We start from the raw sequence: 16,442 nt of genomic DNA on the forward strand, positions 1-16,442 counted from the left end.
GCGCAAAAAAGGCACAAAATTTGGGATTTCTGTTCACATGAAATCCAGAAAAATTGCAATAAAGAGTGATCGAAAAGTTGCATATATGCAAGCAAGCTACTGATAAAAAGTACAGATCATTTCACCAAAAATCATACCTCACAAAGCCCCATAGAAATAATAATAAAAAAAAGTTATATGGATGGTAATAGAAACATTTAGCTTAAAAAGAAAGTTTTAATTTTTTAAAAGGCATGTTAGATTTAGACAGCATGCTTATATGCAGCAATGTCCTCTGTGTGCATCCCTGTTCATTCATGATGGCAAAGTCCCAGATATTCCCACCAAGAAAACAGTTATTGCTTCTTGGAACAAAACATTTAAGTTAATTCCTTAATTGTAAATATTTCAGCAAATGACTACATGCCAGTGAGAAATAGAAAACCATGAAGATCATTTCAGGACACACTGAATGTAAAACAGTAATCCCTCTCATATATTAATAGTTCTATTTTTATAACACATTGACCTGTGTGTTATAAAGAAACAAACCAGCAGCAGTTTAGCCCCAAAATGTTAAAATATTTAATATAATAATAAGTATATATTTTTTGCAGGAGATACAGAGCCAATCATAGGGTGGGACTCAAGCAAGCAGCTGTAACATAGAGCTGTCAGCAAGTTCTTGCCTTTGTCTATATTAGGCTCTGTTCAAACGGAGAAAAACTGGCAGAATTCATGTTCATTCGTCAGAGAGGAGGCGCGCGAGCCTCCCATAGACTGTCATTATGACAGGGAGGCTGGCGGGATTGCATGGCGGAGAATTCCGCCAGTTTTGCTCCGTATGAACAGAGCCTAACACATATACATGGTCCACCGAAGTAAGAAATACTTCTTACTGCTGTCGTATGCTAATAACAGATGGCCTGTGTTATAAGGTATACTCCTACACATTATCACTGTCAGACCTAACTGTAAAGAATATCCAATATAAAATAAACTAAATGTCTATTAATTTATAAATTTTAGGCCAAGTTCAGACACTGTTTTTTTTGTTAAAAAACAGCCATTGTTTTTATTCTTCAATGTTTCCCATTGAAGGCAATTGAATCAATGGCCATCTGTTCACACAATGTATAGAATAACGGCCGCTGTTTGTGACCACCTTCAAATTTATGTTCATGACATTTACTCATGGATGTTATTTAGCGAACAGTGGACGTTATTTTTAGTTGTTCAGACATAGTATCCATTTATGGCCATCATTTCACTTTTAGGCTATGTTCACACGACGTAAAAGTATAGCCGCTGTTTCCATCGGCAGCAACGGCCGTACTTTTTGCGGAGCGCAACATAACCTTATCTGATATGGGATCCCGGCCGGAGAGTATACACATCGTATACGCTCCGTCCGGGATCCCATACTGGGCCGCAAATAACTGACATGTCAGTTTTCTGCAGCCGGAATTCAGTGAATTCCGGCCGCAGAAAGACCTGTCAGTTCACACAGTGAAGCAAGCGGCTCCGGACACTCGCTTCACTGTGTGCTATGGGAAGCTCTGATGCGGGCGCGCGCTGATGCGCCCGCATCAGAGCTCTGCCACCGGACGGATCATCCGGCCGGTACTTAAGTACCGGCCACGATGATCCGGGCACAGCCAGGTCAAGGAACGGCCGGTCTGATACGTTGTGTGAACATAGCCTTAACATTATTTTTTTATAATGTAAATTCTATTTAAGTTTTTAATAGTTACATCCAAAAGGGTGGGAAAAGTTGGAACCTGAACCTAAATAATGTACCAACAGCCCTCATTGCAATGACAGCCGCCAAAGTATGGTAAACAATGGCCATAATTTTGAGTCTAAAGTAATGGCAGTAGAAAAACATTGTGTGAACATAGCTATAGAGTAGATTGCAGTATCAAGACAGATTATGAAGTTTAGGGTTATTTAGTTTAGTTTAGAAAAAAGTTGTCTTAGGGGCGATCTGATCACAATGTACAAATAGATGAATGGACAGTATATATAAATGAGGATTCTTTACTGTAAGAGCAGTATAAATACAGAACACTCTACCACAAATTCTTGAAAATTGTGGATTCACTTTATGATTAAGAAGTGTCTGGATGCCATTCTTGAAAGATAAATGACAAGATATGGGTAGTAAAATGATGAAGATGAGATGCTGATCAGATTAATTCTGATTGCCATATGTGGAACGGGTAGGAATGCCTCCTCTAATATGGGGTAAGTGACATATGCCCCAAAGTGGGTTTTGCCTTCTTCTGGATCAACACAGTGGGATTATAGGTTGGACATAAAGGACATTGGTCTTTCTTTATCCTTATCAATTATGGAATGCAGATTATTTATGAGAGCTGACATTTCCTCTTCAAGGCCAGGGCTCCACAAGGACACATCACAGCAAATCACTACACACGCACAATCAGGCTGAGTTCACACTACGTATATTTCAGTCAGTATTGTGGTCCTCATATTGCAACCAAAACCAGGAGTGGATTAAAAACACAGAAAGGATCTGTTCACACAATAGTGAAATTGAGTGGATGGCCGCCATATAACAGTAAATAACGGCCATTATTTCAATACAACGGGCGTTGTTCTAAAATACCAGCAAATATTTGCCATTATATGGCGGCCATCCACTCAATTTCAATATTGTGTGAACAGATCCTTTCTGTGTTTTTAATCCACTCCTGGTTTTGGTTGCAATATGAGGACCACAATACTGACTGAAATATACGTAGTGTGAACCCAGCCTGAGTCAAGCTGGAATGCAGTGTGATACCACACCTATGACATTGCATATGTAAATGGGTTCTAATGCATTCCTTTACTATCTATATTAATCTTCCTAGTAGACAACAGTACATATACTATTTTGGGATACCGTTCCCTTAACCCCTTCACGACGCATGACGAGTATACTTGTCATGCGGCCATTAAGGGGGATCAGAGAGGGCTCCCGGCGTGAGCCCTCTCTGCAGCTCGCAGTCCCCGGTTGCTATGTGTAGCCAAGGAACGGGGGTATTAGCCGCCGCGACCGATCACCGCAGCCGGCTAATTAACTATTCAAATGCAGCTGTCAAAGCTGACAGCTGCATTTGGATAGTAACCGTGCCCACTGTCCCTGGTGTCTAGTGGGGGATCTCCCCCCCGCAATGCGATCGCGGAGGGGAGATTCGTTGTAATGAGCCGGCCGGGGCTCAGCGTCGGAATGACACTGATCCCGGCTCGGCAATCCATTTAGATGGTCTGCAGCAGACCATTATAATAGAGCACCGATCTGATGGATCATTGCTCTATTATATACACAGCATTGATCTCAATGGGAGATCAGTGCTGTGTATATAGAAGTCCCCCAGGGGGATCAGTGCTGTGTATATAGAAGTCCCCTAGGGGGATCAGTGCTGTGTTGATAGAAGTCCCCCAGGGGGCTTCTAATTACTGTATGTGAAAAAAGAATAAAGTGTTTTTATTAATAAGAAATCCCCTCCCCTAATAAAAGTCCAAATCACCCGCCTTTTCCCATTTTATAAATAAAAATAAATAAAAAAATAAACATATTTGGTATCGCCGAGTGTGAAATGGCCCGAAGTATTAAATGATTACATTCCTGATCTCGCACGGTAAACAGCGTAAGCGCAAAAAAATGCCAAAGTGCAAAATTGTGCATTTTTGTTTCCATTAAATCCAGAAAAAAATTTAATAAAAAGTGATCAAAAAGTCACATATAGGCAAACAAGGTACCAAAAGAAAGAACAGATCGCGGCGCAAAAAATGACACCTCACACAGCCCCATAGACCAAACAATAAAAGCGTTATAAGGATGTGAATAGAGCGATTTTAAACACAAAGGGTGTAAAATTGAGACTGGTGCAAACTGCCCACAGCAACCAATCACAGCTCCTCTTTCCTTTCACCAGAGCTGGAAGCTGAGCTGTGATTGGTTGCTGTGGGCAGTTTGCACCAGTCTAAATTTTACACCCTTTGATAAATCTCCCCCATTTAGTTTTCTTTAAAAGGTTTAAATTTTTTAAAAGCTATACAAGTTACATATCGTTGTAATCGTACTGACTTGAGGAACATAGATAACACATAAGTTGTACCATAGGGTGAATGGCGTAAATACGAAACCCTTCAAAATTGCACTTTTTTTTCAAATTTCACTGCACATATAATTTTTACTGGTTTTTCAGCATATCTTATAGAAAAATTAAGTCTGTATTTGCAAAGTATAATTGGTGTCGCAAGCACAGTGGTCTTTTAAACATGAGGAGGAAGAAACGTAAAAAGCGCAAAAATGAAAACTGGCTCCGTCCTTAAAGGGTTTAAAGAAATTCTGTAAAATCACTTACTGAGTTTGGTCCTATCCAAAAGTTTTCTTGTTGGATATATCTGACATTTTCATAAACTCCCTTATTTCTTAGAACCTGCAGAATAAAAATTAATCTTTAAAACATCTTTTAAACAAGTATTAAAATATATGTACACCATTGTGGAACTTAAACAGCAAAATAAGCATAACACACCTTACTAATTGATGTAATATATAAACCTTTAAGAGTTCTCCAGGTTTTTAGTAAACAATAGTAAAATACAGATCAATTGTAGTACTCTATATTGTAAGCATTTTTTTTTTTTTTTTTTTTCTTTTTTTAAATTTCAACCTTTTATTATATCCATAAATAATTACAACAATATAGCTAAATGCAAGAATAAAGTTATGCCCCATTCCCCACCGTACCCACTGACCCATCCCCCCCCTCCAAACAAAGAACAAAATTATCTTCCAATAAAACCCTTAGGACAATACATAACCTCTTTTTCCATGGAGTCGAACCCGCGGAACATCCTCTATAAAACCTCCTACTATGAGGTGCAGAAGTTCTAGCTCACGCTTCCCCCTCCCACTAGCTTATGCGTTTAGTTTATTAATTCTAACCGTGCAGGGTTTCCGCCCCCCCCCCCGCCCACGCACGGGAAGCACCCCAGGCCAGACAAACAATCCGTACAGACAATAAATCAAAAGAAGAGGGAAAAAAAAAAAAAAAAAAAATCATACACACCCTCTGTATATATGTAGCACAACGATCAATACATTGCACCTCTCTTCAGCAGACCAAAACCCCGGCAGCCCCCCTTCTCACACTCGGTGTACCTACCAGCGTCAGTCACCCACCTTTCTCAGATGGATTTCCAACACCCAGCAAATGCACCCCAGTTCTTTTTTTTTTTTTTTTCTCTTCTTTTAAAAAAAAACTGCGCAAATCCCTCCCCAGTATCACTGTGAAGGTTTCACGCTTATCCCGCTCTCCCCTGATGACAAACAACCATATATAATGATCAAGTCTGACACCCTGGAATGCAGGAATCATACACACAACACACTGGGGCTGCTCATGGACAAGGTCTACCCGAATAGAGAAGAAACAGAGAAAAGGGACTCTCACATCTTGTATCCCTATATTATATCTTATTAATTCATTTTATGCTTTCCCACATACAGAGCAGCGCAAACATTCCTTAAAATAAGGCCAGTCATACCGAGACATCTCAGCCCGGGACACACCCCCCGCCCAGGCAGGCGAAAGCGGCCCCCCCCACGGTCACCCCCAAAACTCTCCCCAATATTTTATCTCACAATTCAGGAGTTCCGCGAGCACTCCACCGATCACAATCTGTCATGGATGCATCACCCCATATAACTATGGCAAATCTTTTCCTTAACTTAAATTATAGACAAATAATATAATTATAAATAATCTCTTGCCTTCCTATAACTACATAGTTTTACAAATATATAAGAAGAATATATATATAAATCCAACAACAACAAAAAAAAAAAAAAAAAAAAAAAAACCCTAACACTTAAATCCTAGATCTCTCTCTCTCCCCTCCCTCCCCCCCCCCCCACCCCGATCAGCCCCTCCCAACTGTTTCCCCAATGGCCACATTTCCCATATTTTCCTAAATGATTGAATCCTATTATTTTTCTTGGCTCTTATATATTCCATCACTATTATATTATTAACAACTTTTTTCCAACTGGAGGCCTCTGGTGGCCGAGGTTGTATCCACTGCCTTAGTATACAATTTCTAGCTGCAAACAAGGTTTTAGCAAGCATTTTTTTTATATATACAGAGCATCTTACATCTGTGAAGATCCCCAAAATACAACACATAGGTTCAAAATTAATTTTAGTACTAGTAACTTTTTCAAGTTCTGTTATTACATCTTGCCAGTATCTAAACAGTTTGGGGCATCTCCACAGCATATGTATCAAATCTCCCCTTGCTCCCGAGCATCTAGTGCATACATCTGAATTTCTGATCTTCATTTTTGCTAATTTCAACGGGGTATAATGTGTCCTATATATTATGAACAACTGTGAAACCGTGTGGTTCAAACGAGGACTACACTCCTTTGCTGCTTCAAAAACTGCCGGCCAATCTATATTCTCTATCCCAAGATCTTCTTTCCATTTTATTTTATACTGTGTACTAACCCTATATTTAATTTCCTGTGCGATAAGTTTATATATCTTCCCTATAAGACCTTTCTTAACGTGTATTATTTGTGGCTGCAATAATATATGATCTTGTGTATTAAATATATCTTTGTCTTGTGTTGCCTTAAATCCATGTCTAATTTGCATATATCTAAAGTGTTCTCTATAACTAACTCCAAATTCTTTTTGCAAAACCTCGAACTTCTTAATGTTTCTATCATTCATATCTATTAAGTGATCTATCTTGTGAATTCCCTTCTTTACCCAGAATATAGGATCATCTATTTTGTGCAATTCGCTAATTCGTGAATTTTTCCATAACGGTGTAATGTGTTTTATCCCCTTAAGTTCTAGTTTCCTTTTAACACTATACCACACTTTTTTTATCATATAATCTATAGGGTTGTTTTTATTACCAATCTTGTCTGCCTCAAGCAAAGTCGGCAAATCCGGATGGAATTGATTCACCTTCCGCTCCCACATTCCCGTGAAATCATATGCCTTCCATTTTACAATATACATCATTTGGGCAGCTAGAAAATAAAGCTCATAGTCTGGTAGTTTGAAGCCACCTTTACTCCTGTCCTGGATCAACGTATCATATCTAATTCTCACGTTCCTATTCTTCCATATAAGCACATTACACAATGTAACCATATGATGAAAACATTTTTTTGTTATCCACACGGGACTATTTGCTAATACAAAAAGAACCTGGGGTAGTATGACCATTTTGATAATGCTCATCCGAGCTGCCATACCAATCGGAAGTTTGTTCCATATTTGAATTTTTTTTCTTATTTTGGAAAAGAGCGGTATCACATTGAGTCCAACAAATTTTTCTATTTCAACCGAAAGTTCTATCCCCAAATATCTAATTGATTCCCCTGGTACACATACCCTCAATTGTCCAAAATCATCACGGTCACTTTCATGAAACAACATTAGTGATGACTTGGTCCAATTGATAGCAAAACCAGAATAGTCCCCAAATGTATCTATAAGTTGTATCAATTTTGGGACCGAAGTTTTAATGCTAGAAAGGAAGAGCAGGAGGTCATCAGCAAATAGCGATATCTTCTCAATTCTGTCTGAATATACAAAACCCCCTATTTCTGCCTCCTCTCTAATCATAATAGCCAACGGCTCTACAGCCAAATTAAACAAGAGCGGGGACAGAGGGCACCCCTGTCTCGTCCCTCTCGTCAAACAAAAAGCATCAGACAAAACAGAGTTAACAAGCACCCGAGCCCTTGGAGCCGCATACAAAATCCGTATCCACTGCATAAAACTCGGACCAAATCCCATACGCTCCATAACGGTCCACAAGTAGTTCCACTCGACGCGATCAAAAGCTTTGACCGCGTCGAGTGAGACCAACGCTCTACCCTCAGAGCTACCCCTGACCTCCTGTACATTAGAATACACTCTACGTATATTGGAATATACTCCCCTCCCCTGTATGAAGCCTGACTGGTCCCTATGTACCAATGATGTTATAACCCCAGCCATCCGCTTTGCCAAAACTGTAGCAAGAATCTTGACATCCGAATTAATCAGGGATATAGGCCTGTACGACTCCGGGCTCAGTGGGTCTTTTCCCTCTTTAAGTATTACTATTATCACAGCTTCGTTCAACGAATCGGGCAATATTCCTACAGAGTGAGAAAAGTTTAGTACTTCCAGAAATTCCTCCAAAAAGGAATCTTGCATTGCCTTGTAGATCTCTACGGGAATCCCATCTGACCCCGGAGCCCCACCATCCCTCATACCCTTCAGAGCATTTTTCAATTCTAACTTAGTGATGGGTTTCTCGAGATCCTTCATCTGTTCCTCAGTAAGTTTAGGAATTGAAACTCCCCGTAGAAAATCCCCGATATCCTCACACCCCCACTTCAACTCCGATGAGTATAATGCTTCATAATAGTTCTTAAACACCTCTAAAATTTCCTTATTAGATGTCACTATCCTATCTCCACCTTTCATGGCCACAATCCCCTTACTACTTTGTTGATGGCTAATTACCCGGGACAGTAGCCTCCCCGGCCCCTCACCCTCTGTACTCCTTTTGGCCTTCCAAAACTGATCTTTAATTTCTACCTTAAGAGCTAACGCTTCATCTAATTTATCTCTCTCCTGTATCCACTCCTTCCAATTATCCTCTGACGGTGCCTTCCTATACCTTGCCTCAGAGTTTTTAACCACATTATATAATTCCTCCTCTCTTCTCTTTGCATCCTTCTTCCACCATGATATTTTGTGATGTAATATACCTCGTAAAGTTGCCTTGAACGCATCCCAAACAGTATTTAGGCATGCAGTGCCCTTATTAGTCTCAAAAAAAACCTTATTTTCAACTTCTAGGTCTATCTGAATTAGATTAATCCAAAATGCATTTATTCTTATAGGTTTACAGATAATGCTTTCTCTCTTGTACAGTTCAAGTATTAGCGGGGCATGGTCTGACAGTCCCCGCCTTCCAATTTTTATCCTCTTCACTAGGGATACACTATCATCCGTACCCAGCACTAAATCTATACGCGACATCACCTTGTGAGTTTTATTAACGCAGGTATATTCTTGGCAGTCACCATTTACCTCCCTCCATAGGTCTCTCCACCCCAGTTCTCCTGTAATTTTATAGAGCTGTGTATTTCCCTGCTGCCCCAACCTCCCACCCATTCTGAATCTATCCATAGAGTCCATAAACACCTCATTAAAGTCTCCTATGATATATTTAGGGCAACTAGCCATTTTATGCATGTGATTATCTATCTCAAGAAACATCCTAGAGGAAAAGGGGGGAGGGAAATACACAGCCGCTAACACCATCTCTATACCCTCACACCACATATGGACAACAACAAACCTTCCCAGTTTATCGATATGAGAGTTGATTATCTCTACTTTTAGAGACCTGTGGAACAGGATACTAACCCCTCTAGAGTAAGAGGAGAAGAAAGAATGATAGTTATCTGTCATCCATCTCCTTTTTATCTTTTCAATTGACTCTGGGACTAGATGAGTTTCCTGCAGCATCACAATTGCTGGCAAATAATGATTAAGAGCACTAAATACTGCAGCCCTCTTAACTTTGCCAGACAACCCCCGCACATTCCAAGAAACAACCCTAAGAGACTCTGTCATTACTCAGAACCAGAAAAGTTAGTATACAAGACATAGGCACACCTATACAGGATGCCAGGGAAAAGGATGCTCCAAGGAAGGAAGGAAGAAGAGAGAGAGAGAGAAAGAGAGAGAGAAAGAGAAAAAAAAAAAAAAAAAAAAAATTAATTTTATACCCTCCCCCCAACCCCCCACACATCCCCCAGCCCCCACCCCCCCCTCTTCCCTCCCCTCTCCCGTCCAACCCCCCCTCCCCCCCCTCCCCCCCACCCCCCCATTCGACCGACTACATAACGTTTACGCAGTCTGTCTCTTACCTAACCATCCCCCCTCCCCCCTCCCCACCACAATGCTTCACTAAAGAAAGAAAGAAAAAAGACATCATTATATTGTAACCGACACCTTAGTAGATCAAATTCCCTTCAGCTCCATCCACCGGGAAGCTTCAGCAACATCATCAAAAAAAATAGTAGTATCTGAGTAGATCACTCTAAGACGTGCTGGGAATAGCAAAGCGTATTTAATCCCTGCTGCCAACAGTCTTTTTTTTACCCCTATGAAGCTCATCCTCTTTCTGCGTGTATCATAGGAGAAGTCTGGGTACATACTTATTCGGTTATTATTATACATTATTTCACTTTGCTTTCTATTAAGTTCCAACAGAGTATCCCTATCTCTGAAGAAAAAGAGTTTAGCTAGAATCGGTCTGGGCTGAGCCCCTGGAGCCCTCTCTTTCATTGGCACTCTATGAGCCCGCTCAATTCCAAAATATTTGGACAATTTTCCTATATCGTATGTCCCAACCACCCAATCATGGATAAACTGAGTACAGTTTTTACCCTCACTCCCTTCAGGGAAACCGACCAGCTTTATATTAGAACGCCTATCTCTGTCCTCTATCTCTACCAGTTTCCTCTGAGTATGTTCAACCTTTTGCTTCAACTCCTTTACTTCTTCCAAACAAGTAGTCTGCACACTTTCGACAGATACCACTCTTTTTTCAATTTCGTTCATTTTTTCATTCATTTTACCCAGATCATTCCGAACAAATGAAACCTCCGCCTTAATAGATCCCATCTGTGACAGAACCTCTGTTAGTGAGTCATCCAACTTTTGAATCATGCCAAACATCTTTCCCAATAACTCTGTATCCTGAGTCCTATGCTTGAATGCAGCCGCCCCCTCAACTTCTTCCTCCTCTATCTCCTCTGATATTTGTCCAGACTCCTCTAAGGGGGGGTGGGAAGTTACAATGTCACTGTTCAAGCTCCGCCTCCTATCAGCATTTACAGACGTTTGTAGAAATTTCTCAATTTTTTGGCTTGGACCCTTAGGTCCTAGGAGACTACTACTTGTTGGACCCCCTGATTTACGGGTTTGCTGTTCATCTGGTTTCTTCTTTGCCCCCATCTCACCTACCAGCTCACTTGTACCAATATAGAGCTATAGCGTTACAAACTTTTACAATCGCTATTCAGCCACAACAGTATCACAAGGTGCAACCAGTAAAAGAAGAAAAAAGAAAAGATATTAGTAAGGGTTAACTTAAAAATTCTTATCAGCAATCCCAGTACACAATGTTAATACAAATTGTTCCTAATGTCTTACTAGAGCTACAAACAAATATAGATCAAATCTAATGTCCTGGTGAAGCTGAGAAAATTCAGTATTAGTACAGGTTAGATGGTTAGAGTCCAATTTCACTCTGGACCTCCAGGCAAACGGTATTGGTATCCCTTGCAAAGTTATCAGACAGTTAGTGTTAGTATAAATAATATCCAATTCTTTTGTTAAAGCACTAGATACATAACATTAGAGTAGGTAAGATCAAATCTCTTCCTAGGGCTCCAGATACAGCACATGATGTAGATTAGGTCAATTCTTATGTCAAAGTTCCATAGACACTGTATCCATATGAATTCGCTCAGAAAACTCTTAAGGGGACTCCAGGTACACACATATCCAAACAGTTAAGTAATGCTTCCCACAGCTTTAGTGGTACACTATTCAGAACGATCTCACCCGTTTTCACAGATTTAGCAGTGTGTGTCAGGTTCCCTTCAGCATTGCGCCATCATACAATAAATTCCCCCGGCACCAGGCATTCAGGACACAGCTTTCTCAGACAGCTCAGACGCGACCATCCCCTGTATCGCCGCCGCTATCCGCTGCCTTCACAAGTAGCCACAGTCCAGCCACTCAGCCGGCTCTCGTCCTCTCAGCTTATCGGGTCCCCCTGATAGCCTCACCGGAGGTAATCCAGCTCGTTGGCATTATCGGAGCTCAGAGCGCGGTTTGCTCGGCGTCCGGAAGCATGTGGTGGGTAGGGGGAGGAGCTACGAGCGCTCACGTCTCATGCGTCCGCTCCCATGGCCCCATTAATTGTCCTCAGGGTCTACAACTGGTTAGTACAACTGCTGGGAATATAGTTTTATTTTTTTACATATAATCATGTATATCTAAAGAGATCCTAAAATGAATTTTGCATATTGACTAACGGCTGATCAGCTGAGCGGGATCGGAGCCGGGAGCCTCACTGTAGCCACGCCGCCGAGCAGGTAATGTATGCTCTTGGCGGCGGGCTGCAGGATGCGGCTGGCGATGGGCTGATGCGGCCGGGGATGGGGAATGCGGCGGCGGAGCTGCGGACAGCGGGGGGTTAAAGCACATATTCACAGTGGAATGTCAATCCCGCTGCGAGTATGTGCTACCATAGGGGTGAATGGTACCGGATCCGCAGCGGTTCTCGCTGCGAATTTGCAGAAGTGAGATCCACTGCAGATACAGTATATGTGAAGGCACCCTTAAAGGGATTTTTTAAACAAATCTAGGCCCAACAGCTAGAAAATCAGCGAGGAAATTTGTGAGGAAATTTCATGTTACAAGGATGTTTTCTTAAAAGATTGACAAATTGGATACATGTTTACAGCCTGAAAGAACCCCTTTCTTCTAGCAAGAAGTAAAAGAACATAGACAGGTTTTCCTCCGCCATGTGCCAAAATCAACTGTATTTAAATCTGGATAACAATAAGTAAACTGAACATCAATATGAATCTTATCTTAAAACTCTTTAGCAGATTTAAAGAGAAAATAATTTCCATATAAAATCTGCTGAGCATCTGTAGTTTAGCTTATTGCAAAATCAACTGAGCAATTCCAATACCAAACAGATCGAATGAGCCGTCCATATGACGAGATATTTAATGTGAACCCAGTAACATAACACACTTTGCAGACAAAATAAACACTTCTCATTGTCTTTCTCCGATAGATAAATAACAGAACATATAAGAGGAATACTTCCTGGATGACAAATAAGGCAGAGGATGAGCCTCCAGCTGGCTGATACTGCTAAGGAACACATCCTGCGGCAACAATAGCTGTACTATCTGATCTCTATGTTACATGCCTTACATATGGAGTGGCTCCAGAACACAATCCACATAGAAATATCCTTCTTCCTTCCTTCCTGCAGAGATGAAATTATCTTTACAGTTATATTCTTCTACTAGACTATAACTGTATACAGTGAGAGGATTCTTATACCAAGTTTCCACTGCTATATAGCTAGTGTGGAGCTTAGAGATGCGGCAGGTAGAGATGAGCGAACTTGTTAAAAGTTTGCGTTCACATGAACATCAATGATTGGCATTTGAATCCCATTGTCAGTTTTCGGGCAAAAAAACAACTTCTCCAGGCAGATCTTTCAGGTTTCCCTAAACCCGAACTTTCGGCAAGTTTGCTCATCTCTAATGGCAGGGTGTTTACTGGGTCTGGACTGTATCAGATGAAGACTGTGTCTATATATGTGTCAAAAGTTCCATTAAAAAAATACTGAACAAAATGCAGTGTCATTCTGGTTAGTGCATACCATGATAAACCACATTAAAGTCAACACAAAAGGGATTCAGCACCACCATTATTCCATAGATTGTATGGTCCAGGCCCTAAACTCAATGAGCTTTGGTGGCTAAGAGACCTTGTTACAGTAATTCCTTATATTCTGGGTAAAATGAGGTTACACAAAGATTGACTGAAATGTACAGTAATTTACGTCACATTTACCCACGTGTGCAATATCATACTATTCACATATTATGTAATCTGTATGTTTATTATATAATATTGAATATGCAGCTTACAGTACAGTAGCATATACTAAAATATATAGAAAGCGGTTGTCAAGCGATCAATGAAACACTAAAATATTTAATTTTCTTAACAGGAACGTGACCTGTTGTTTAAATCAAGTTTTTATGCTAAACATATTTTATAAGAATTGTAAGGCTGGGTTTACACTACGTTTTTGCAATACTTTTTGCAAAAAATGGATGTAAAAACGGATACATTTGTGTGCATCCATTTTTCCATTGACTTCCATTATAAAAAAAAAGAGGGATCAAAACGCATCCTTTTTTTTAACGTACACAAAAATAAGATCAGCTACGTTTTTGTGTACTTAAAAAAAAAGGAAGCGTTTTGATCCATTTTTTTTTATAATGGAAGTCAATGGAAAAACGGATGCACACAAATGTTTGCAAAAACTGATGAAAAAAAACGCATTGCAAAAACATAGTGTGAACCTGGCCTTAGCTATGTTTTTTTTTTCAAATTTTCTATTTAACTATCTGTATTATAAAATATTCCTGATATTTTAGCAGTTTTAATTCAGGCCACTAGGCCTAAAACTAAACTGAGACTTCCTGTTCTGTCTGTGATGATAAAAAAGAGACTTCTGGTACAGCATCACAGTGAAAGGTAACACCAGAACCAATTCACAGGTCACAGAGGATGCTTAGAAACCTGTCCCATGCAAAGAATAGGTAGTGGAGGTGTTCATTTGTTCATTGTGTTGACGTCCATGGGGCTTGCTGTCATATCACTAAATGCTGTTCAAACAGCTATAACACTTTTTTGGTATCTGGCTCCAATCAGTAAAAAAAAAACAACATATCACATAGGTGACATCCAATTGTTTTAGCTAGCACACCATAATAAGTTGTATATGTACAGTACATAATCAGTTGAATATGTACATAACCATAACCAGTTGTTTATGTACAGAGTGACTCAGCACTGGCACTTATAGCACTGGCACTGGCACTTATAGCTAAGAGCAGTGGCGTCGCTAGGCAGTTTTATCCGGGGCTCCTGCCCCGAATGTTTTGTGCCCCTGCATTTCCAAAAGGCTGGCAGTGATTGAGTGCACTCACACAGACTCTGACTGTCCCGTGCAGTCAGAGTCTGTGTGTGCCAGTGCAAGCTGTTATCTGACTGGGCCCTGGTCCAGGCACTTACCCAGTCAGATGACAGCCCAATTCAGGAGCCCCTGGTTCTGAGGCTCACTTGCTGGGACAGAACACAGGCGGAGCGCGCTGACATCCTGTCACCGTAACTGTACGGCATTATCACATGTCTTGGGGGAGGGGCCTCAGGTCTACAGTCCATCTGCATCAGGTCGACTTGTCTCAGGGCAGGGGGGCTGACACTGCACCCTGAATCTGTACTGTGTATGTGTGCCTGCCTGCCTGCCTGCCTCTCCGTGTATGAGAACTGTGGATGTCTATAAGCAGTGTGCACATGTATGGGTGTAAAGTGGGCTTATGTATGTAAGGTGCACGGTGTGTGTATTGTACATGTAAAGGATGTATGAATGCATGTACAGTATATGCATACCTTCCAACTTTTGCAAAGAGCAAAGAGGGACATGTGCACCGCAGTCCCCATAGCCACGCCCCCATTAGCAACCCTCCATAGCCCCTCCCCTACAGTCACCACATGCTGCTGACTGAATAGTGCCCTATCCAGTATCCAATCCTCCCAAAAATGCCCTATATAGTATCCAATCCCCCATATAGCACCCCACATAGTATCCAATCCCCCACATAGTGCCCCACATAGTATCCAATCCCCCACATAGTGCCCCACATAGTATCCAATCCCCCACATAGTGCCCCACATAGTATCCAATGCCCCATATATAGTGCCACACATAGTAGCCAATCCCCCCATATAGTGCCCCACATAGTAACCAATGCCCCATATAGAGCCCCACATAGTAGCCTATGCCCCCATATAGTGCCCCACATAGTAGCCAATCCCTCCATATAGTGCCCCACATAGTAGCCAATGCCCCCATATAGTGCCCCACATAGTATCCAATCCCCCCATATAGTGCCCCACATAGTAGCCAATCTCCATATAGTGCCCCACATAGTAGCCAATGCCCCCATATAGAGCCCCACATAGTAGCCAATCCCCATATATAGTGCCCCACATAGTAGCTAATCCCCCCATATAGTGCCCCACATAATAGCCAATCCCCATATAGTGCCCCACATAGTAGCCAATCCCCCATATAGTGCCCCACATAGTAGCCAATGCCCCCATATAGTGCCCCACATAGTAGCCAATCCCCCCATATATGCCCCACATAGTAGCCAATCCCCCCATTAGTGTGGCCCCAGCGAAAAAAACAATAAACCAGTAACTCACCTGTCCTCCGGTCCCAGCAGATCCTCTTCCGGCAGAGCGCGCACTCCCGTCATCCTCCGGGGCAGGCAGCGGGGTATACAGACACTGACTGTACCGGAAGTGATTCATGACAGAGGCTGCAGGTCACTTCCGGTACAGTCAGTGTCTGTACACCCCGCTGCCCGCCGCGGAGGATGACGGGAGTGCGCGCTCTGCCGGGAGAGGATCTGCTGGGACTGGAGGACAGGTGAGTTACTGGTTTATTGTTTTTTTCGCTGGGGCCACATATAATGCGGGACACGGGGGGCCGTTGCGGGACAGAACCCCGAA

At 41.6% G+C, this 16,442-nt stretch overlaps 1 protein-coding gene across 2 annotated transcripts in view; it reads right to left on the reverse strand.

The window, feature by feature from the left end:
• Nucleotides 1-16,442, reverse strand: part of RHBDF1 (rhomboid 5 homolog 1) — a 111,064-nt gene that overhangs the window by 14,206 nt on the left and 80,416 nt on the right. For both annotated transcript variants that reach the window (XM_069983644.1, XM_069983643.1), the window contains exon 10: nucleotides 4,359-4,433. In XM_069983644.1, coding sequence (XP_069839745.1) covers nucleotides 4,359-4,433 — 75 coding nt within the window. The remainder of the gene's footprint in view (nucleotides 1-4,358; nucleotides 4,434-16,442) is intronic.

Source organism: Dendropsophus ebraccatus, chromosome 9, assembly GCF_027789765.1.
Source record: "Dendropsophus ebraccatus isolate aDenEbr1 chromosome 9, aDenEbr1.pat, whole genome shotgun sequence".
Taxonomy (NCBI): domain Eukaryota; kingdom Metazoa; phylum Chordata; class Amphibia; order Anura; family Hylidae; genus Dendropsophus; species Dendropsophus ebraccatus.